We start from the raw sequence: 25,637 nt of genomic DNA, 5'->3' as shown, positions 1-25,637 counted from the left end.
ACATCTCTATCCCGTCCTCTACCCTACCAAGGCTTCACACTACGACTGTACTAAGTTGGTGGGTGTGGTTTATCTGACAAGGCACGCCCCATGACCTTATTTTTCACTACCTATTTCTTCCATCCCCCGCCTTTTCCCGATTTCCACCAATCCCAATTCTGGTTATGTCACCTGACCCAGCACCCCGATTGGTCTGTGTCGCTGTCCGTCTGGCGGTGGTAGCGCTCGCTATTGGCTGAGGGCGGAGGAGCGGGTTAGGCCGGAGCTGTCAGTGATTCTCCCGGTACCGGAGGCGGGTGATGGCGATGAGGCGGTGAGGAGATTCCCGCTCAGGGGATATGGCCACTATGGAGAAACTAATGAGAGCCTTCGAGTCCCTGAAATCCTTCCAGCAACAGCAGCTTGGACCGGCCGTGCCTGAGGAGCCGCTACCCCGAGCGTGAGTAGAGAGCCGGGGACCATCCTTGTCTACACATTGGGGGCCACAATACTGCCTCCGGGCCCTAATGCTACATACACAGGGATCCTGACATGCTGCATCTTATATGGGGCCTCAGGTCCATCAATGTACACATACAGGGGCCCCAAGACCCTCAATGTAGGGCACCCCGGGGCCACCCGGACCGTCAATGCGCGTGCCCCCCCGGGGCCCCTCCGGACGGTCAGTGCACGGGCCCCCCGAACCGTCAATGCGCGTGCCCCCCCGGGGCCCCTCCGGACGGTCAGTGCACGGGCCCCCCGGGCGGTCAATGCGCGTGCCCCCCCGGGGCCCCTCCGGACGGTCAGTGCACGGGCCCCCCGGACCGTCAATGCGCGTGCCCCCCCGGGGCCCCTCCGGACGGTCAGTGCACGGGCCCCCCGGACCGTCAATGCACGCCCTCCCAAAGCCCGCAGGACCCTCAATGCACGGGCCCCCCAGGACCCTCAGTGCACGAGCGCCCCGGGGCTTCCCAGGACCCTGGTGGAGCCCTCGCCACCATGACTTTACACTGGGGAACCTGGGGTGATGATGGTTAGTAACTGGTGGCCCCCAGCACACTGGTGACAAATACCATGGGCCCGCAGGATCCTGTCAATAAATGCTTTAGGGCCCCCCAGCCCTCTGGTGACAAATACCCCCATCACCCTGTCAGCAAAAGCTCCAGGACCCCATGATCCCACCTCCAAAGCCCTCCAGCACCATGGCGACCAATACTTTTTGGGGGCTCTCATAACTCAGGTGACAAATATTCCAGGGGCCTCAGAGCACACTGAGGAGCCCAGAATGCCGATAAATGTCCAAGGACCCCCAGAAACCACCCCAGGCTACAACATTGTAATGGAAAATAACCCTCCAGTACCCACATTGTACATCCAAAGTCCTAACACAAGTAATTCTCTCATGCTGAGTACAGTAGATATCTGCACCCGGGTCTGACGGTCCTCACACTGGGCGTACATGGGGCACCCGGGTCTGACGGTCCTCACACTGGGCCTACATGGGGCACCCGGGTCTGACGGTCCTCACACTGGGCCTACATGGGGCACCCGGGTCTGACGGTCCTCACACTGGGCCTACATGGGGCACCCGGGTCTGACGGTCCTCACACTGGGCCTACATGGGGCACCCGGGTCTGACGGTCCTCACACTGGGCCTACATGGAGCACCCGGGTCTGACGGTCCTCACACTGGGCGTACATGGGGCACCCGGGTCTGACGGTCCTCACACTGGGCGTACATGGGGCACCCGGGTCTGACGGTCCTCACACTGGGCGTACATGGGGCACCCGGGTCTGACGTCCTCACACTGGGCGTACATGGGGCACCCGGGTCTGACGGTCCTCACACTGGGCCTACATGGGGCACCCGGGTCTGACGGTCCTCACACTGGGCCTACATGGGGCGCGCGGGTCTGACGGTCCTCACACTGGGCCTACATGGGGCACCCGGGTCTGACGGTCCTCACACTGGGCCTACATGGGGCACCCGGGTCTGACGGTCCTCACACTGGGCCTACATGGGGCACCCGGGTCTGACGATCCTCACACTGGGCCTACATGGGGCACCCGGGTCTGACAGTCCACACAGTGGGCCTACATGGGGCACCCGGGTCTGACGGTCCTCACACCGGGCGTACCTCACTGGGTATACATGGAGCACCCGGGTCTGCCGGTCCTCACACCGGGCATACATTGGGCACCCGAGTCTTACACTTGGACATACATAGAGCACCTGGGTCTGCCGATCCTCACACTGGACATATTGGGGCACCTCGGGTCTGCTGGACTTTGTAATCTATTTACTGAATAAAAACCAGAAGCCAAAGCACTACTATTGCCTGTACTCTCCCTGCAGCTTAACTTTCCCCATTACTGACTTACCATGGCTTGTTCTGTACTCTGCCTCTGTATGGAGACAGCCATCTTGGTAGAGGCAGGGCTTTGCTTTCTTGTGTCAGAGCCTCCAGCAAAGGAGAACAGTGAGCAGCACAATAATGATATTGCCAAATCTCAGGCTGGAACTCCTTAGTCTTGGCAGTCAGAGAACGCAGTGCCCTAGATCTCGCGCTGCAGATGTACAGCTATAAGGCTGTAGGCACCCTTACATAACATAAATTGCACTGTTATTTTTTAGAAGAAATTCAAGACAAAAGGTACATTTTTGGCGTACAGCTTAGGCACAAATATCTATATATGTTCTCCATTACATAGCAAATCTTTACTGTTTGACTTTAGGCCCACTTTATCAAATGCCTTAGTTGGCTGTATTAGACAGCAAGAACATATGAATCCTTAATAATGTGCACAAAGCAATGAACATATGTAAGGGTGATAAATATTTTTATATTAACCAGCTAGTGTTTGTGATGGAAAGGGGCACAGAGCTCAGCATTCATTTTAATTATTTCTAAATGATAGAATAAGTTTGCAGTGGAGTGTTGGGAATACAGTGGATATAGAGAAGAATCACCCCCCCCCCCCTTTTTTTTTGTTCAATAATCACATTGTGTTGCTTTGCAGCCTGAAATGAAGACACACAGTTTCTGATTTACCCAGCTGTATTTACTAGTGCAACCTAGAAAATCCAAGTGAAAGGTCTAACACCAACATGTCAGGGAAAAAAAAGAAAATCAAAAACAATCGCTGATTTGGAATAAGGATCACCCCCCCAAGTGTAGCTTATCACCTTCTCAATGGCACACAAAGCCATTTGACTTTCAACTGTGATCAGCTGTGGTCATTTTGATTAGCTCAGCATGCAAAGATCTTTCCTGGAGCATTTCAGTCCTTGATGGTGCAACTGAAGCAAACCATTAACTAGGGGTGCAATGGATTGTCACCGATCCGTGATCTGAATGGGTCAACTTGTTCGGATTGGCACACGTGTGATCCGCTGCCTCGGCCTTAGGAAAGGCCGCGCTGTCGGCCTAGCTCCGGAGCGGCAGCCATCTTGGTACACCCGACGGCGGCCTAGGTGAGCGGCACACTGACGTCATCATCACCCTCCTCTACTGCAAGCAAGCAGACAATCTTAGGGGAGATGTGGACATTACAGTGGGGGGGGGATGTGGACATTGAAGGGGGGGGGATGTGGACATTACAGTGGGGGAGATGTGGATATTACAGGGGACAGATGGGGGGGAGATGTGGATATTACACTGGGGGGAAGATGTGGATATTACAGTGGGGGGGGGGGGGGAGATGGGGATATTACAGTGGGGGGGAGATGAGGATATTACAGTGGGGGTAATTATTTCTAAATGATAGAAAACGTTTGCAGTGGAGTGTTGGGAATACAGTTGATATAGAGAAGAATCACCCCCCCCCTTTTTTTTTGTTAAATAATCACATCGTGTTGCTTTGCAGCCTGAAATGAAGACACACAGTTTCTGATTTACCCAGCTGTATTTACTAGTGCAACCTAGAAAATCCAAGTGAAAGGTCTAACACCAACATGTCAGGGGAAAAAAATAAAATCAAAAACAATCGCTGATTTGGAATAAGGATCACCCCCTCCCCCTTAAAATTTTCTTGTAAACTCAATCAGGTGTAGCTTATCACCTTCTCAATGGCACGCAAAGCCATTTGACTTTAAACTGTGATCAGCTGTGGTCATTTTGATTAGCTCAGCATACAAAGAGCTTTCCTGGAGCATTTCAGTCCTTGATGGTGCAACTGAAGCAAACTATTAACTAGGGGTGCAATGGATTGTCACTGATCCGTGATCTGAACGGGTCAACCTGTTCGGATTGGCACACGCGCGATCCGCTGCCTCGGCCTTAGGAAAGGTCGCGGCGTCGGCCTAGCTCCGGAGCGGCGGCCATCTTGGTACACCCGGCGGCGGCCTAGGTGAGCGGCGCACTGACGTCATCATCACCCACCTCTACTGCAAGCAAGCAGACAATCGTAGGGGAGATGTGGATATTACAGTGGGGGGAGATGTGGGGAGATGTGGATATTACAGGGGGCCAGATGGGGGGAGATGTGGATATTACAGTGGGGGGAGATGCGGATATTACAGTGGGGGTTATGTTTATTTGTCTTGTGTTTTTTTTTTTTTTTTTTTTTTTTTTTTTGCTGATCTGAAAAATGATCTGATCCGTGACTCTGATCCGTGGTACGATCCGAACCGTGAGTTTTTTGATCCGTTGCACCCCTACTATTAACTATGGGTGGCAAGACACTGTCACCAGGATCTCTGGGATAAAGTTGTGGACAGGCACAAGTCAGGAGATGGATACAAAGACTTTATCAATGATAAGCTAAGTGAAGTCTATCATTAAGAAGTAGAAGGTATTTGGTACAACACAGACCCTCCCTGGATCAGGACGTCGCCCCAAACTGGATGAAAGAGCCAGGAGCAAACTGGTCAGAGAGGCTACCAAGAGGCCTACACCAACCCTGAAGAAGTCGCAGGAATATATTACAGAGTAGTCATTTGTGTGAATATGACAACAATATCCCAAGTTTTCCACAAATGTGGCATGTTGCAAGAAAAAGTCACTCCTCAAGAACGGCCACATGCAGTCACAGCTGAGCTTTGCCAAGACGCACCTTGAAGATTCTGAGGCCACATAGAAAAAGGTGTTATGGTCAGATGAGACTAAAATTTAATTATTTGGCCTCAACATCAAATGATATGTCTGGTGGAAATCCAGTACAACTCACCATCCAAATGGCACCGTTCATACAGTAAAGCATGGAGGTGGTAATATAATATTATGTTGGTGTTTCTCTGCAGCAGAGACTGGAGCACTTGTCAGGATAGAAGAAAAAATGATGGGGCATAATAACATCAGATTCTTGAAGAAAATCTGCTGCCATATTGCCAGAAAGTTGTCAATGCAAAAAAGGTTTACCTTCCAACATGACAATGACCCAAAGCACACAGCAACAATGACCACACAGTGACTGAAGGAGAAAAAGGTGAATGTCCTTGCATGGCCTTGTCAGAGCCCAGACTTAAATTTGATGGTGACAAATGGTCACCATCAAATTGAACTCCAATTTGAGCAGTTCTGCAAAGAAGAGTGGACAAATATTGCAAAGGCTAGATGTGCAAAGTTAGTAGAGACATAACCCAACAGACTAAAGGCTGGAATTAAATAAAAAGGTGGTTTAACAAAATACTGACACAAGGGGTGGGTGGGGGGTGATCCTTTTTTCCAACGCAGCGATTCTGTCTTTTAATTATTATTATTTTTTTCTGCCATGTTGGTGTTATATCTTTCACTTGGATGTTATAAGTTGCACTTAGTAAATACAGCTGGATAAAACAAAAACTGTGTCTGTCAGGCTGCAGAGCAAAAAAAATGTGATTATTTTAAAGCAGGGTGATTTTTTTTATATATATATATATATATATATATATATATATATATATATATATCCACTGTATAGTCCATTCATCTTATTAGGATGCAGTTATTGTTGAAAATGGATCTAGAGCCGTTAAGATTAGTTACCTCTGTTACCACAATACTCCATATGACAATGCCTTCATCCACTTTTCTCTACAAGGACAGCGCCATCTTTGTTTAGGCATCTTCCAGGATCAGCATCCATTTTCTAGCTGAGAAGATTGCACATTCATGTAAATCCTAGTGTCTGCATAATTCTTTGCTGTCTTCACAACCCATGCTGCAATCTCTCATCTTATGACTTGCTACAAGGTTACAATGTACAGCCTGATCCCTGGGGGAGTAGAGAATGAGTAAATGCTTCTTAGACCTTGTAGCAGATATCCTCAGCCTTGGCACAGACACTGGACTGAAGGACTTTTGTATAATAAAAAAAAAAAAAAAAAAAAAAAAAAAAAAGACAACAAAAACATGGCACTGTATATTGTGACATTCAGGACGTGACAGAATGTCAGTAAAGTGATTTAAAGCAGACATTATACCATAAGTGACAGTTAGAAATAACTATACAAATGCAGTGATGGTGCTAAGGAACACTAATATATATAATTTTATGTGTGTGTATATATTTTACTCTAGGGGTGTTGAAAACCGTATAATCGATGCATCGCAATTCAGCCTTTAATGATTCTGCATCAATGCAGGGAGCGGCTGAATCGCGATTGCATCAATGACGTAATCTCGGCATGCCCCTGTCAAAGTCCTTCCCTCCTCCTCTTCACGTGTGTGTGACATGGAGCTTGGATCTGAAATGCTCGGGTGGCTGCTGTAACAAAGTCCTGTCTCCTAGACCGGCTCCTGTGATAGACAGCGCACTGATTCAATGCTGGGAAATTGAATCTGTGTGATGTCTTTTGTAGGAGACGGGACTTTGTTACAGCGGCCACCTGGGCATTTCGGATTCAAGCTCCGTGTCACAGTGGTGGATCTCCTCTCTGTGTGATCCGGACACTGATGGGTTTTTGATGAAAACCACGGTCAGTAATCGTGATGCATCGCAGAATCGAATAGTTGACTGGATAATCGAATCGTGAGACTAGTGAAGATGCGCAGTACGAGTATACTTACCTGCTCTGTGCAGTTGTTTTGCACAGAGCAGGCCCGATCCTTCTCTTCTGGGCCCTCCCCACTGACTGCCTCCATTGCAAGCCGCTTGCTATGGGGGCACTCGTGCGTGTTTGCTCCTGAGCCCCACTCTGTGTCCATTAAACAGAGTGTGGCTCAGCCCCGACCCCACCACCGCTCCCTCCTCACTGGCTGTGATTGACAGCAGTGGGAGCAAATGGATCCCACAGCTGTTTCTAAGCTAGTGAGGAGAGAGAGCTCTCATGCACAGCACTGGATCAAGGTCGGGCTCAGGCAAGTATAAGGGGTGGGGGATGAATGCAGAATTTTTTTGTACCTTAATGCAGAAAATGCCTTAGGGGAAATCCTTTAGAACCACATTAAGTATTAAATAAATATATGGGACTTTGAGTGAAGCACGGGGTAGTGCCTCCATCCCGGATTCAGAGAGACAAAAAGGGGGGAAGGTGGGACTTTAAATGAAACAGATGGCTGCATCCATCATGCCCGACGCGTTTCTGTGAAATACACTTCTTCAGGGGCGGATGCTCTAGGATTTCTGAAATAACAAAGTAGGTATCATCAAAAAATAGACTAGTCAATAACCCAAAAAGAGAGTACATCAGTTTCTGGATATTTACATATGTAGCCAAGCTATGGTGAAATGCAGGCACCGGGTCAACAAACACTGCCCCTCACCGGAGCTGAGGCGACAAAGAAACCGACACATGACAAGCGCACACAGGTGTCCTCCAGTTAGTGCATGTTAATTCCACAATGGTGACCATAATCTTCAATTGGTGAGAAATGTCTGGAATGGATAAATAAATCCACTAAAATATGCCAAAAATGTTTAAACAAACAAAAAAAAAAAAAAAAAAAAGTGAGGGGAGGGAGGGGGTTTTTTGGAAAGGAGTGAGGAACTTAAGAAGAAGTGGTCAAGAATATATTACCTTAATGTGCTAGAAACAAAGATTGTCCAAAAGGATTGTCCAAAAAGAATGCGGCGTCTGCATCAATGCAGCGTCTGCATGTGAGTGGAAAGGAAGACCAAACGAGAGGAGACACCTGATATGCAGCCCATCTGCGTCGGTGATTGCCGTCAACGTCACGCCAGGCCGACGAGACGTAGGGCGCGGCCCCTGCCCGGGCCGTGAAAGTCCGCCCATGGCAGGCACTGCCACGCCCAGTCATGTCAGCAAGATGGAGAAAATCTGCTCCCGCACAACGGCGCCAAAGAATGACGTCACGTGCGGGAGTAATGCGTGACGCCGATGCGCTGTGCGGCGCCCATCCGACCCCCCCAACACCAAACCAACCCCCCTTGGGGTGGACGTGGAGGGGGTGGGAGGGGCCCGCAGAGCGCATCGCAGCTCCGGATTGGAACAAGAACATGGCCCAGAGCCGGCCACCATGCTAGGGAATGTGTATGGTGACCCAGGATGGGAAACGACACAACGCCGCAAAAAGTGCGTGCAGACCAAAAAGTTCATTAACACATAATTTAAAATAAAATAAAATAAAACTGAACCGGAGATTCTGATATTTGGGATGGAGACAGTTGTCAGAATCTCCGGTTCAGTTTTATTTATTTTATTTTTTATTTTTAATTATGTGTTAATGAACTTTTTGGTCTGCACGCACTTTTTGCGGCGTTGTGTCGTTTCCCATCCTGGGTCACCATACACATTCTCTAGCATGGTGGCCGGCTCTGGGCCATGTTCTTGTTCCAATCCGGAGCTGCGATGCGCTCTGCGGGCCCCTCCCACCCCCTCCACGTCCACCCCAAGGGGGGTTGGTTTGGTGTTGGGGGGTCGGATGGGCGCCGCACAGCGCATCGGCGTCACGCATTACTCCCGCACGTGACGTCATTCTTTGGCGCCGTTGTGCGGGAGCAGATTTTCTCCATCTTGCTGACATGACTGGGCGTGGCAGTGCCTGCCATGGGCGGACTTTCACGGCCCGGGCAGGGGCCGCGCCCTACGTCTCGTCGGCCTGGCGTGACGTTGACGGCAATCACCGACGCAGATGGGCTGCATATCAGGTGTCTCCTCTCGTTTGGTCTTCCTTTCCACTCACATGCAGACGCTGCATTGATGCAGACGCCGCATTCTTTTTGGACAATCCTTTTGGACAATCTTTGTTTCTAGCACATTAAGGTAATATATTCTTGACCACTTCTTCTTAAGTTCCTCACTCCTTTCCAAAAAACCCCCTCCCTCCCCTCACTTTTTTTTTTTTTTTTTTTCGTTTGTTTAAACATTTTTGGCATATTTTAGTGGATTTATTTATCCATTCCAGACATTTCTCACCAATTGAAGATTATGGTCACCATTGTGGAATTAACATGCACTAACTGGAGGACACCTGTGTGCGCTTGTCATGTGTCGGTTTCTTTGTCGCCTCAGCTTCGGTGAGGGGCAGTGTTTGTTGACCCGGTGCCTGCATTTCACCATAGCTTGGCTACGTATGTAAATATCCAGAAACTGATGTACTCTCTTTTTGGGTTATTGACTAGTCTATTTTTTGATGATACCTACTTTGTTATTTCAGAAATCCTAGAGCATCCGCCCCTGAAGAAGTGTATTTCACAGAAACGCGTCGGGCATGATGGATGCAGCCACTGTGTGCTTTTTAGGATTCCATTTTTATGAAATATTCATGTATCAAATTTTGAATTTATTTTTTACATCATTATATTGTGTGATTTTTATATGTACAACCTTTATATGACATACGTGGTAGTTACTTATTACTGAAATTTAATACTGCTTGTTTTTTTGCATGTGTATATATATGGGATATGTTTGGTGCATATGCACAGGTAACCTTCTACATGTTGAAAGCTTATACCAGCACATTCATGTAATAAACTGTACTTTTACTTCTAACCCCAATCTGTCAACTGTTTCATTTAAAGTCCCACCTTCCCCCCTTTGTGTCTCTTTAGAACCACATTAAGCCCATTCCCCAGTACAATATGGAGGACTTCTCAGAAGGTTGCTCAGGCCCTATATTTTGGAAAATCTGTATTCATGTTGTAGGCACGTTTGTGGACTTATCTCCCTGTAGCAGGGAGTCTGAAAAAAAAAATCAGAATCTTGAGACGTTTACATTTAGCTGCTCACTTATACTTTTTTATCTGTAGTAATAGGTGTACAATATGACTTATTCTTTTATTTCAGTAAGTGATCAGGTTTCACTACAGTACTGTGTAAGTAAATGTTCACATCGCCCATACTGCTTTTTGGTGTTTTGGTTTGACTTCTGCTATGTCTTGCCAAGGAAAGTCTGTGGGTTACCATTGAACAAAATGTTGAAGTTTTGCAATGAGTACCTGTGAGTAGACATTGACCTGATTTGGACTCCATGGCATAAAGTGGAAAGTAATAAGCACTGAATACCACACAGGAACCATTTATGGTTTGTTTTCTGCTGATAGCAACCACTTAAATGTTACAAGATGTTAAGATTACTTCATTTTACGGAATGCGATATTTTAGTTATAGGTGGAGTCCCATAGGCGGGTCAGGTAAGCCTTGAACACTTTAGTGTACATATCTTCCTGCCACGGCCATGTTTTTAGATATTCTTGGCCACTTTTGCATGTTCTTGTTATATTCTCTAAAATGTAAAGCTAATCGGTTTGCTCATTCTAGAAAAGGCAAGGTATAACACAGAAGTGGTGTTTTTGCTGGTAGAATTTGCAGGAGAGCGGTGCAGGGGATATGATGGTGGGGTATATGTGCAGAGGGTGTGTGACAGGCAGTATGTGCAGGAGAGGAGTGCAGAGGGTGCAACGGTGGGTGGTATGTGCAGGAGAGGAGTGCAGAGGCTGCGACTGTGGGTGGTATGTGCAGGAGAGGAGTGCAGAGGGTGTGACGGTGGGTGGTATGTGCAGGAGAGGAGTGCAGAGGGTGTGACGGTGGGCGGTATGTGCAGAGGATATGATGTGCAGGAGAGGAGTGCAGCGGGTATGATGATGGGCAGTATGTGGAGGGAAGGCAGAGAGTATGACGGTTGCTGCTTATGTGAAGGAGATACGATTGTAGGGAATCTGGGCAGGATATAAGTTCATGAGAGGAATATGGAGGGTATGAGGGTGGGCATTATTTTAATGAGAAGAGAGCGACAGGTGCCATGATTGGTAGTATGTGCGTAAAAAGAGGATGGAGGGTATAAGGCTGGGAAGTATGTGAATTAAAAGATGTAGGGTATAAGGGTGGGCAATATGTGCATGATGTATGTGATTGAGTCATTCATTCACAGTTTTCTGTGAATGGATGGACTACAAATACCGTCATTCACTGTGGCTGACGACTTCTGAATGAACTATGAGGGCACTGATGCGCTCTCTGGTAGTTCATTCACAAATACTGCAGCTTTGAACAGATAGGGCTTCTGCAGACAAGCCCTGCAGCTTTCTGCCCATACAGGCTACCGGGCTCCTGCAGGAAAAAAAAAAATAATAATAAATGCACATTTTTTTTTTTCCTGCAAAAATGTGTACTTAGTTTTTTTTTTTTTCTTGAAAGGGCAACTTAGGGCTCTTTCACACGGATGATCCGTATGTCCGTTTTTCATCCTTCCGTTTTCGGATGAAAAACGGACATACATTCATCCCTATGGAGCGTCGGATGTCAGCGGTGACATGTCCACTGACATCCGACCCCGCTCCGATCCGAAAAGTGTAACGGAGGAAAAACCTACTTTTCCATCCGTTATCGGATCGGGTGACGATGGACTCTACGGTCCGTCATCACCCGATCCCCCATAGGGGAGAGTGGCGCTCTGACAGGTCCGTAGCTGCACAGCGTGCAGCGATGGACCTGTCATCTTCCTGCTCAGCGGGGATCGGCGGAGCGATCCCTGCTGAGCCAGCGGATGTTCACGGGGCGGATCATCACTGATCCGCCCCGTGTGAAAGAGGCCTAATCCTTTAACCATCTCAGTACAGTGCATTTTAACCCCCTTCATGCCCAGGCCATTTTTCAGCTTTCAGCGCTGTCACACTTTGAATGACAATTGCGTGGTCATACAACACTGTAGCCAAATGAAATTTTTATTATTTTTTTCCCCACAAATAGAGCTTTATTTTGGTGGTATTTGATCACATCTGTGTATTTTATTTTTTGCGCTATAAACAAAAGAAGAGGGACAAGTTTGAAAAAAAACACTATTTTTTACTTTTTATTATAATAAATATCCATTTTTTTTTTTTTTTTAAACAAATTTTTTCCTCAGTTTAGGCCGATACGTATTCTTCTACATATTTATGGTAAAAAAAATCGCAATAAGCATATATTGATTGGTTTGCGCAAAAGTTATAGCGTCTACAAAATAGGGGATAGATTTATAGCATTTTTATTTATTTATTTTTACTAGTCATGGCGGCGATCTGCGATTTTTATTGTGGTGGACACATCGGACACTTTTGACACATTTTTGGGACCATTCACATTTATACAGCGATCCGTGCTATAAAAATGCACTGATTACTGTATAAATGTGACTGGCAGGGAAGCGGTTAACACTAGGGGGTGATCGAGGGGTTAACTGTGTTCCTAGGGAATATTTCTAACTGAAGGGGGAGCGGACTCACAAGGGGAGGAGACCGATCAGTGTTGCTCTGTACTGAGAACACAGATCGGTCATCTCTTCTCTCTGACAGGACGTGGATCTGTGTGTTTACATACACAGATCCACGTCCTGCCATGTTACCAGGCAATCGCGTGTGCCCGGCGGACATCACGGCATCGGGTTCCCAGTGACACAGCGCGTGCGATTGCCGTTGGCGGTGCGCGCGCGCGCCCCCTGGTGGGTAGGGAAGGCGAGGGCGTCATATGACGCCCTCCCAGAACGAGAGCCCCGCCGCCTCGTCGTCATATGACAGCAAGCGGTTAAAGTGTATCTAAATCCAAAATCTTTTTTTTTTTTTAATTTGTGGTAAAGTAGGGAAGTGTTAGAACCTCTATCACATTTATATTTCTCTGTGTACCCACTAGTGAGTTTCTCCTGTTCTGTTTGTCCAGGTAGGTGCTCAACCCTTGGCCCACCAGCTGTTGTAGAACTACAAGTCCCATCATGCCTCAGGGGAGTCTTGCTTACAACTGTCAGTCTTGCAATGCCTCATGGTACTTGTAGTTCCCCCAACAGGTGGAGGGCCACAGGTTGAGCACCTAGTTGTCACCAAAACAGGAATATGGAATATCTTCCAATGAGGACACTTGGGGGAGAGATTTTTTTAAAGAGGAACTTCAGTCATTTTTTCATCTTTCCATCTATTAAATCTTCTGCTCTTGTTGTTTTAATTTTGGTTAGTAAAATGTTTTTTTTTTCTGCCAGTAAATACCTTCTACAGCCCGCTTCCTGTTTCTTGTCTGGTAAAAAGCCTAGGCTTATGACATCATGTACAGCTCTCTCTCTTGTGAGTTTGCCAGGAAGGGAGGGGGATGAGTCATAAGAAGGCCAATGAGAGCTGCAGAGATGGAGGTGTGTCTGCGTAAATCCAGGAAGTGAACAGGCAGCAGCTTCAGCTGCCCACAGTTAAAATGGTTGCAGCCAGACTCAGCGGAAGGAGATTTCTGAAGAATATTTTGACAAGTACAGAATCACAGTATATTTAAAATAATATGCAAAGTGGTTGGAGGGAAGCTTCAGAATGGCAAATATATATTTTTATTACAAATTATGTGAGCACACTGCAGTTCCTCTTTAAGTACCGGTTCACACTTCTGTGAAATATTTGCGGATCAGATGTGATTTGAAAAGCATAGATTCGCTTGTTATTTTTTTAAAAAAAGCATTATTTTCAATCAAGGCCGTTCACATTAATACAGTGTGATTTTGATCAGGTTCAAAAAGGGTCCTGTGCAAGTTTGGAGCAAATTTAATCTCCAGCTGTGCCCAGTCCCCTCCAGAAATCACATTAAATTTGCACCTGTCACAACAGAAACCACACTGTGCAATCGCATCAGAATCAAATTGCGTCAGTGTGAACTGGGACTAAAATTGGAGCACTCAGAATCTGGTGCAGCTCTGTATAGAAACCAATCAGCTTCTAACTTCAGTTTGTTCAATTAAGCTTTGAAAATAAAACCTGGAAGCTGATTGGTTTCAATGTAGAGCTTCAGTGCACTTTCTTTGCACTCTCCAGTTTTAGTAGATCTCCCCCATGGTGACAACTAAGAGGGCATCACGTCCTTTACTCCTAAGAGATTTGCTCTCTTCCTGTTGTGTCTTTGAGACAGGAAGTAAAGGGAGATCTCCCTGACAAATGCAGACCGCACAAAATGAAAAACCTAATTATTTCTTAGCCATCCCCTTTGCTATCTGGAAAAAAAAAAATCAAACACCTGCCCACACTTTTGGCTTTACATGCATTTTAAATCAAAATGTTTTGTGTATTGGTGATAAGTCATATCTAATTTCTACTGTGTACAGTCCATGTCACCGGCCGCTTCGTAGTGCAAGTACATGAGTCAGAGGAAAACATGATTGCAGGACAAAGTATTTTCTAGATTTTTGTTTATTAAAAAAAATAGACAATTCTGTCAGAATCCATAAAAGTAAAAAGGCCTGTCGCTGGCATGATGAAAATAGTGGATTACACAAGGCGTGGAGAACATTTTAAGACCATAGCGTCCGAAAAATCTGAATTGGGGAGAAGTACCAGGAATGGCATGTAAACAATAGAATAGAACATTATACAGCTAAATATATCTCCTCACCCTACAGTTTAGATTTTAGGTGTAGAAATATTTGGTAAGTGCTCATGTCCTTTTAGTTTCCACCTGTGTGGTTCTGTGTTATGTGGTGTGGCAAAATGCAGTCGGCAAGTTTTTTTTTTTTTTATTTTTCCTCTGTTTTCACAAAGCACATATTTCATTGTATTTAATGGTCCAACATGCAAAGCAGAATCAAAATGTATGCAAACCTCAAGTAAACTAGAAGCAAAATGCCGGTGTTTTTCAAACCTCTGCATTAAAATGGACCAGTGGCGGTCTGTCCATAAGGGGCGCAGGGATGCCCCCCCATTGTTTTGACCAATAGGAAAGCTATTAATAGAATGATTGATTTATTTTTAAATAACTGATAATATGACATTTTTAAACATCTTAGGTCCCTTTCACACTGGGTGGATCCGCTGGAGGGGCTCTGCTAGCTCATCGGTGGATCGCTTTGTTGCTCCCCGCTGAGCCGGCGGATGACGGGTCCGTCTGCGCTCACTGTGCAGGGACAGACCTGTGGTCAGAGGGGAGGTGCAGTAGAAATTTGTCTAGGGATTTTACAGCCTGGCCCTACAGCAGCCAAAGAATTGACAGCTTCCACCGCATCACTACAGCTCTGCTGGGGCGCAGTAATGGTGAGGCGGCTGGAGGAGCCACAGTGCACAGCAGTTGGGCGGGGGTTGGGGCCATCTGACAATCCCAGGAGTTTGTCAGATGCTGAAACTTCCAGTGTCTGGTGTAGTTCTGCAAGAAAGTGAGGTTGGAATAACCAGTGGCTGGACTGGTAGGTTTCATTATTTTTTTTTATTTTTGCGACAGTCTCTTTTGAGGTCCGGCTAGTTAATGGTGGTCATACACGATCCTCCTTTTTTCTTTTTTTTTTTTTTTTTTTTTTGTATCCAATCAGCGTGTCATTCAATCAAAATGAATCGAATAGCCATAACTTCCCCTGCAATCACTATAGACTTGATTTAGATTGGATTCGCTCAAACTGAGTCGATCAGCCAGGGCAGAAAATGTATTGTTTTTCATCAAACGTCAGCACTCTGATACTTTTTTTTTCATAAATATGATATTTTGATTGATCAGAAAAAATATCAATCATTTATTGAAGTGTGTATGGCCACCATTAGTCATCTGTCTGCTTCTTGAACTTTTCAGAGATTGCTAAGTTTGGTTTGATAAAATTGATACATTTTATAGAAATGGTGCCGTCCTGTTCTGGTAAGGCAGAAAAGAAACGACTTTCACATTACTTTCTGTTCTCTCCTCAATATGGAGATATTAGATTTTTTACCATTATTTGCAGTTTATAAAGGCAGTTGATTTTCAGCCCCGAATCATTTTTTTAGGCTCCCCAAAGGAAATCTCGAAAGATGTATACAAAGGTGGCGGTCTTCCAGAACTGAAGTTGGTGCAGAGTTGGAGTTTGATTTTTAAAGGATTTCATACTCCACTGAAAGCCCATAATCCAGCTCATCACCCTTCTCAATGATTTTCCAAAGATAACATCACTGATGCAGAAATGATCCTGTTCTCACCGCCTGCTGTGGCTGGGCATTGTCACCCTGGCATTTTCTGATGGGCACTGCTGTAGGTATATTCTGTATGTCAGGTACAGAAGCTGAGCCATTACTTCTGGTGCTCCCTGGTGAGAAGACATCTGCAAAGCTTGCCAAACGCTGGGCAGGCCAGGCAGCGAGAACAGCAAAGCTGGAGTTATTTTTATATTTGCAGAATTGATGAGCAGGGTTGGGGCTGCCAGATTCTTCAGGAAATTCAGTTATGAAGGGAAATCTGTCTGTCCTAGGCTACTTTGTACATCACCCTTGCTCATAATACTGCTTTGCGGATTAAATTGATTAAATTCAGAAGTGTCCTATAAAGCATTTGTATTGCTTGTTGTAGTTCATGTGAATGATCAGACCTGTCGCCGTTGGCTGGCCTGTAAATGATTGTTGGTAGTGTAGGCGGAGGAGTAGAGGTAGCTGCACCTGCCTGCTGTCACCTCGTCTATTGTACTGTGCTTTGTGTACATCCGCTGCAGACAAGAACATTAGCATTTGTCATAGGATTGAACATAATGCACCTCCGTTAATAGCATACATTTCGACCTTTGAGCGCATCATGAATTATGGCTGTCATATGATCATATAAGAATGCTGTACCGATATTTACATCAGTGAACCTTCATAGTTGGTGCATCTGTCGCCTACACACAGCACGTCTGTAGGATGAGCCAACACTCACTGCTGAATTAACTAGTGACATCAGATGAGAAAGGGATATGGGTGTAGACTTTGTGGGCCTCTCAACCTTTCCATGTCAATTAACCCATGACAGCTTCCTACAAGTACAAAGGCCCATAGGTAGAACTTCCTGTGCAATTTTTGTCTGTCTTTGGCCATTGTGTGACAATGCATGACAAGAGGACTCTTATTTACCATGAGGCTCATTCACCCCTATGCAGTGTGCTTCTGAGACTTGGAAAAAGATGCAGGCACTATATCTGGTCGAGGTGCACCGAATGGAAATTGTGGCACCTGGTAGGATGCACTTTACCGAAAATAAATATATATATAATTAATACCTTGGTTTGAGAGCGTTTTGCAACACAAGCAACGTTTTTAAATAAATAATTTTTGACATGATATACAAGTAGTGTCATGTCACAACTGAGTATAAAAAAGAGAGGCGCCTCGAAGTGTAGCAATATGGTTACATTTAATGAAAGTACAACAATTCAAAACTCACATGATTGAAGATAAAAACAGGCACATCTAAGTATGCAGGCATCCGGGATAAAGCTGTCCACATAGACCATCCTCCACACTGCCATTAACGTCGTCCCTTCCACGCTGTGCTCCATGAGCGCCTCAAGCCTCGCTTTCAGATCGCTCTACTGCAGGGTAGTCTTCCTGGTCACGATTGCAGACTGACAGCAGTGAGAACCGGAGATGAGAATGGTCTATGTGGACAGCTTTACCCCAGATGCCTGCATGCTTAGATGTGCCTCTTTTAATCATCAACCATGTGAATTGCTAAATGTTGTACAGTGGAAGCTCGGATTACGAGCATAATCCGTTCCAGGACTATGCTCGTAATCCAAAGTACTCGCATATCAAAGCGAGTTTCCCCATTGAAGTCAATGGAAGCGAAAATAATTTGTTCCGCATTGACTTCAATGGCATGCAATGCCGCATGCGGCCAAAGGTGAGGGGCGCCGGAGAGCCTCAGGAAAGGCCCGAGGACACCTCGGCTGACTTCGGCAAACCTCGGAAAGACTCCGATCGGCGCTGCTCGGCTCCGGCACCCCCCCCACCTCAGGCCAAACGCGGTACTGCACGCGCTTTGGCCTGAATCGTGCTCGTTTTGCGAGACAACTCACAAACCGAGTTACGATTTTAAAAAATACAGTACTTGTATTACGAGACGCTCGTTAACCTCATTACTCGCAGGTTTCACTGTACCTTCATTAAATGTAACCATATTGCTACACTTAGAGGCGCCTCTCTTCTCTTTTATACCCTGTAGCTCCTTTTGAATTTTGCTTCTAATTCCCTTGTGGAGGCCATTTGTTGATGGACATTTTATGGTTCCACAACCTATCACATTGCTATAATCTTTTTATATGGACTATAAACTGAAGGACTTATGAATAAATGGTTGTGGAACGAATTATCTGAGTTTCCATTATTTCTTATGGGGAAATTTGCTTTGATATACAAGCGTTTTGGATTACAAGCATGCTTCCGGAACGAATTATGCTCGCAATCCAAGGTTTTACTGTGTATATGTGTATGTGTGTGTGTGTGTATGTATATATGTATATATATATATATATATATATATATATATATATATATATATATATATATATATATATATATATATATATTATCATGACTTTATTTGAATTTGTCAGCCATTATCCATATCTTTTTTTAGTGCAAGAAAAATGCATCCCTTTAGGTTCTATGTATGTCTTTACACTGGTCGGTTGTGGTGTTAAAAATCTTCCTGTTGAAATGCATTGAAAACCCAGCAATAATGCACCTGCTAATTTGTTTTTTCTTTTTTTGTGTGTTTTTTGAGTCACATGAGCTATGACAAACAAACCAAAAGCACAGTAAAATTGTGTGTTTTCGGTGCCGTGGGGGGGGGGGGGGGGGGCTGGGATCTGGGGGCTTCCAGATTCTAATCCCCCCCCCCCACCACCACAGACCCCCACAACCACTGCCCAGGTTTATGGGGAAGAGACCCTTGTCACCATCAACACGATGCTTTGGGGAGGGGATCATATTGGAGGCATGTGGCCTTGCTTGTCTCCCCCATCTCCCCCTTCCCTTTCATGGCTGCATGCTCAGATAAGGGACTGGTATAGATTTGGTGGGGACCCCTCATGCAATTTATTTTTTGAGGCGTGGGGTTTCCCCTTGTAAATCAAACCCCGCAGGGATTGGGGGGGGGAGAGGGGTTTGGTCTGAATTCCGCTCTCTGTTGACGTCACAGAATTCAGTCCAGCCACCACGTCATCCCGACAATAAAGTCTGGATCCGCCAGGTGCCTGGACTGACCTGTTGAGAGCCTGAGACAGCCACTCCTCGCTCCTCCACAGCCCAGAGCTCCAGTGAGCGAGGAGGGAGCAGAGCGGAGAGCTGCTGACTGACAGTCTGTAGCTCTCTGCTCGGGGAGCTTAGAGAACTGAGCCATCGGTGGTGTTCGATCGCTCGGTTCTCAGTGTAGAGGCGGCGGGGGACAGATGCTGCATCCACCTAGAGGAGTATGAAACCGGGAAAAAAAAAAACAAACAAACATACTCCCCTTTTTAAATTTTATAGTTTTATTAATCCACATTTTTTTACAATTCATTATGAATAGGTACATCTTATATAATATATTTTATTCACATGGACACATCTTGGCATTTTATTTCTATTCTGTAGCCCTGATGGAGGGGAAGAGTTGTTGCCCTCCATACGTTTTGTCAGTCTCTTATGGCCCAGGGGGGCTCAGAAGACAGCTTGTCCATTCAGAACACAGTTATTCTGCTGTGTAGAGGGGGGTGTGCGCCTTTCCTCCAATCAGCTCTCTCACACTGTAACTGCAGCCTCTCCGCCCCCTCCTCTGTGCTCCTGACAGATGAAGAAACATTTTAACACCTTTCTGCCCTTTTGAAGGGCTGTAGATAAGAGAAGACTGCAGATAAACAAGTAAAACTTATGTAGGAAGATTTTTTTTAATCTATGTATCATGTGTGGCTTTTCACTTCACCGGGTATATGAGAGGCTTTGCAACCACTTTGTCACTTAAAATATCAGCTTGTGAGTTAGCTAAGGAAAGTGCAGGTGATTCTTGGAATGCACAATATTTGTGAGAGGGTGCATGATTTGCCATAGTTTTGGAAAACTGTTTCAGTTTATTAAGAGGTCCAGACATTACAAATGGTTAGAAAACAAAGTGTGCCCCAGGCAGATACGATCGATGGATTGATAATGCTTTTTATAGCTCTATTTGTGTCGTATACTAGGTTATTGAATTGGTGATGCATGTGGACAATTAAACATTTCCTGTGCTGCTGATTGTTTTGGTTCTATGTGTATCCTCTACAGGTCCTCATAAGTAGAATTAGAATAATTAACAGAACCGCGCTAGTAAATAAATTAAATTAAAATTGTGAATGATCCACAATTTAAAAAGAATTATTAAAGTAATCTCAAAAAGTGTACCAAAAATGAAAAAAACACAACATGTATTGCAACCCAGATGATAGTATTGAAAACCATACGTGACTCGAAATGAATGAAAATAAACAATAAATAAATCAGTGAATAATGGTGACTCCAATATAAAAGTCCTTAAAGTAAATGAATCCTCAAACAGTAATTAAAAAGTGAATCAGTGACTAATAGTGACTCCAATATAGAAAGTCCTTGAAGTAGATGAATCCACAGATCGTGATTGAAGAATTGATCAATAAACACCCAGTGAAAAAATCCACCACCTATAACGATGTACGCTTACCAGAGGTAAGCTTTAACCCAGCTTAAATTAGAATTCCACTCTGCACTCTCCGTCTGAGGAAACCAGAGATCAGCAGGAGGGACCCAGGGAAATGAGAGACACAGTCTCCATAGTGTAAATCCGTATAAACAGTTTATTGGATGAAAGATAATTGCACTTACATGGGAAAAAAAACGATTAAAAGCATGTATCGTAGAACAGCCGGCCGGCCTGCATGCACCCGTTCACAGTGGGATAGAAACGATGACGTCAATGCGTCTGCCTTCCGACGTACGTTTCGTCCTATTGGACGTTGTCATAGGAACGTGTTGATGGGAGAATCGAGCAATTTTCTTTCCTTCAGCCCGTAGTTGAAAGAGAAAAAATTGAATAATGTTTGGCCTGCTTTAGAGACGCCTACATGGAAATTTTCTACCTGCTGGGAATCTCACACCCTGAAATTTCTCTTCACTAAGAGAGACCAGCCTTATGCAATGCAGAGGGGACCTGTTGAGTCCTTCCTTTTTTTTTTTTTGCAGGCAGGAAGTTAGATTTTGGGGGTGGGGGTGTCCCAGGTTGCAGAGCAATGGTGTTTTGTGCTAGAACAATTTTCAGGTCGGTGAGCGTTGCCAAAATTGTTAGGAATCTCAATACAGCAACTTTAATAAAAAGTAAACTTGCTTAGAAAATTGCTCTTTCATGTTTTTTAAATGCAGTTTTTCAATGGTCTCTTCACAAAAACAAGTCTGCCATAAATGCTATAAATGGACTGCCTGTATAAACTTGAAATGACTCTCTTGCCTTTGCGCACACAGGGGAAAGTTAAAGGTTAACTTCACCCCCCCTCCCTGAGTGGATTGTACTTCTCTTTCTTTACTCCTGAGTTGCTAATTTGGACACAGAGAGTGCAAAGACAGCCAATGTGTAAGCACCAAATGGACTTTTCAGAACTCTAATGGGACTATGGAATCCTTCCCCCACCCCACTATTACATCAATGGACCAGTCACAAGATACTAGCACTGTCACATGCTCGCCCATGGCAAAACTTTTCCCAGGAAGTACAACAATGGCTTTAAGAACTTGACTTGTTCTACAGAGGTTATAACACTTCATCTCCATCCTTCTGTACAAAATGTAAAAAAAAAGTTCTGGAGTTGGCCTTTTATAGTGGAGCTCTCAGGTACAAATACATTTTTCCTTTAGGGCTCATTCGCTCCATGTGTGATAATGTTGTATGCCATGGTCTGCTGCAGTAAGACTTATTTTGACCTCAATGCACCCTCCACAACACAGCTATGTTGCAGCGCACCGCAGTGCATGGAGACAGTTTACGACTGTGATATGCTGTGATAACAACGCAGTAGGTGCGATTCTAGGTCCAGTATGGTGCATTAGGCAGAACATAGAAATTCATGAATTGTATTTAACACACCGCAGGGCACCTGACCAATGTGAATTGTGAATCTGTGTAGAGTGACAGGCTCTTGTTTGAGCTTGAATCTGAGAACCACTTTGAAGCAGACATTATTCAGACTTTATTCTTCATGCTGACGCTTGTTTTTAAAAAAAAAAAAAAAAAAACACACAGTACACTGGTCTCTAGGGATGATCTTGTGCAATTATTTTTAACTTAAAGATTGTGAGATTGTTGCATAACTCTAACAAAGTAATTTGTATTGTAATTATCTTTCTCCTTGAAGTAAATTTTGTTGTTCATGAATGCGCAAAAAATGTCTTCACTCTTTGAAGTCTGTTAAAAGGCTGTAATTATACTGTGTGTGTGTTTTACTTGTCTTGGAGGCAGCCCTAGAAGAACATACATAGGACTATTTATCTGAGTGTATGAATAGCCATTTTTTTTTTTTTTTGTTTCCCCTTTGTTGTCTTTTATTGCTGGCTGTATCTCATTGGGGAGATTTTCCTTAAAGTAGATTTCCAGGCTAAACCTAACTTGTCTTATCAATGCTCCCTCCTCTTCCTGGCAGGTGTCACTGGCTATTTCTTGTTATCTGTCACTTGTGATTTTGACCCAGAACACAATTTTGCCTATCTGGTATACCTTAGTGCACTGCTGATCATGTGTGAGGACCAACATCGGGATAAAAGCGTAGTTTGTACATTTTTGTTAAATGACATTTCTTTCCCATTTATTCAGGGACACTGGAAGAACCTTTACAGGTTATACTGCTACTTGTAAGAAGGATTGGAATTTGAGTATGACGCATGAACCAGCAAATGGAGCAAACGTAGTCAAAACATAGCCAGAGTTCGGAAGCCGGAACGGATAGTCAGACAAGCCAGGACATCAGGGCGGCACAGTGTTGTAGTGGTTAGCACTCTCACCTAGCAGTAAAAAGGGTCACTGGTTCAAATCCCAACCACGACACTACCTGCCTGGAGTTTGCATGTTCTCCCTGTGCCTGCGTGGGTTTCCTCCGGGTACTCCGGTTTCCTCCCACACTCCAAAGACATGCTGGTAGGTTAATTGGCTTCTGTCCAAAATTGGCCCTAGTATATGAATGTGAGTTGAGAACCTTGGATTGTGGGATCCTTGAGGGTAGGGACTGATGTGAGTGTGCGATGTATGTGTGGAGTGCTATATGGGTACCTTAAATAAATAATATATAATAGAGGAGCATCTTAATGAGACACACTGTACAGGGATATGGACAATTGTAGACACGCACCCACACTCACTCAGGATGGACTGGTGTCTTTATTCAACCTTACCAACTATGTAACTATGAACCAATTTTCTTTCCTTCAACCATGGATTGGAAATAAAATCGTTCCCCCATCTCCACAGTCGGTGTTGGGGGGGGTTTCCTGCTACACTATAGTATTCTGACAGTGTGAGGTTTCCTTGCTGTTAGATTACAACTAACACTGCTTACGTCTTGATAAGGCGATCTCTCTAGTACCTCACTTAAATGATTAATGATACATAAAATAAGTGATTACAACCGTTTGTCTATATAAGAATCAACCAAGGCGGTTGCAGCCATTAAGGATAGAATTAAAAACTAATAACCGTGCAAGAAGAATAACAATCAAATTTTATTTAAACTTTCTATTGTACAGAAAATTAAACTTGTATAATAAGCCGCTTCACCCCCGGAATATTTTAACCCATTCCTGACCAGAGCACTTTTTGCGATTCGGCACTGCGTCACATTAAAAAGGTGGAAAAAGTTCTGAAATTATTTATCTTTGTCTAATTTTTTTACATCACAGAAACCTGACATTTTAACCGCTTCAGCCCTGCAAGGATTTACCCCCTTCCAAACCAGAGCACTATTTGCGATTCGGCACTGCGTCGCTTTAACTGACAATTGCGCAGTCGTGCGATGCTGTACCCAAACAAAATTGACGTTCTTTTTTTTCCCCACAAATAGAGCTTTCTTTTGGTGGTATTAGATTATGTCTGTGGTTTTTTTATTTTTTGCGCTATAAACAAAAAAGAGCGACAATTTTGAAAAAAACTATATTTTGTACTTTTTGCTATAATAAATATCCCCATTTTTTTTTTTTTTTTTTTAAAAAAGCAAATCGTGACTGCGACATTATGGCAGACACATCGGACAATTTTGACACATTTTTGGGACCATTGACATTTATACAGCGATCAGCTCTATAAAAATGCATTGATTACTGTAAAAATGTCACCTGGCAGTGAAGGGGGAAATCAATGGGTTAATTGTGTTCCCTAGTGTGTGTTCTAACTGAAGGGGGGGAGGGGCTGACTAGGGGAGATTAGATTGTTGTTCCTACTTTGTACGAACAGACGATCTGTCAATTTTACACACAGAGATCCCGATTCTCGCCGTGTTACGAGCGATCGCGGGAGCCCGGCGGTCATCAAGCGGTTAATCAGATATTACTTATTACAATGCAGATGGTAAAAATAATAATAAAATATATATATATTAATATATGTGTGTATATACACTGGGCATGATAATTTCTTACATTCTCCCTCTAGGGAACAAATCACAATGGTTCCCTTGAAGCCCCTTGATATAAATATGATGTTCAATATTTTCACATCAGTCTATAGCCGTCATCATTGATTGATTACGACCAAACTGTCTTTTTTTTTTTTTCATTTAATCGATAGATTAACTTCAGTACAACCAGTTTGCTCATATGATGAATCGAAAATGGGGCTGAACTGGCCAAATTTTATGCTATTTTAATTTTAGCTATGGCCAGCTTAATACCCTTTGTTGCGTATAGTTGATTTGGGTGTGTCTCAGAGGTGCATTGAAATTTAATGTTAACTTCCAGACTCCCAAAAAAAGTGACGTGGTTAAGGGTGCCACAGAATTTATTTATTAATTTTTTTTAAATTCTCACAATTAAAAAGCAATAAGCCCTAAAAAACCAAATGATTACACCTGGTAATAGAATGTATCCAAAAACGGAAATCCTTAGTAAATTACCCTTTTTTATATTGAACCTAACGGTGCATCCCGTTCACAGGACTTTCAAGTGAGTACCAGACTTGTTTCTATTGACATTTGCACTAGTTCAAATAACGGCGGGTATATTACTCTAGTGTCAACATAAGTAAGCGATATGCTTTTATAAGGTGTTGCTGTTTCTTACCCTTTAAAGTGTTACTAAACCCAGGGCCCTGCATCCACTATATCTGGTGGTACACAGAACATGTAAATGCAATTATTTTAATATAAACTGCTAAATACCTTTTTCTCATCAGCAGTATATAGTAGTCTTGTGACTTCTATCAGTGCCTGGTAAAGCTTGTAGCAGCAGTTTTTTTTTCATTTTCCCACGATCGTCCTATCAGGCTTCAGGACCCCTGACCCTCTGTCTGGACAGTGCAGATTGGCCCTGTGCTGATCACATGCACACTCCCAAGAAAAGTTTTTTTTTATTCTGCCGTTTGAGAATTTTTATACTTTAGTAACTTATTT

The 25,637-nt window shown here is 44.3% G+C and overlaps 1 protein-coding gene across 1 annotated transcript in view; it reads left to right on the top strand.

The window, feature by feature from the left end:
* Positions 1-209: 209 nt before the first annotated feature.
* The window catches only part of HTT (huntingtin), a 283,920-nt gene continuing 258,492 nt past the window's right edge, over positions 210-25,637 (top strand). The window contains 1 exon segment of the mRNA XM_073610874.1: positions 210-439. Within this exon segment, the coding sequence (XP_073466975.1) occupies positions 339-439 (101 nt within the window). The 5' untranslated portion in view covers positions 210-338.

This window comes from Aquarana catesbeiana, linkage group LG01, assembly GCF_042186555.1.
Source record: "Aquarana catesbeiana isolate 2022-GZ linkage group LG01, ASM4218655v1, whole genome shotgun sequence".
Taxonomy (NCBI): Eukaryota; Metazoa; Chordata; class Amphibia; order Anura; family Ranidae; genus Aquarana; species Aquarana catesbeiana.
The sequence above is the reverse complement of the archived record's forward strand: the minus strand, read 5'-3'. Positions and strand labels throughout refer to the sequence as shown.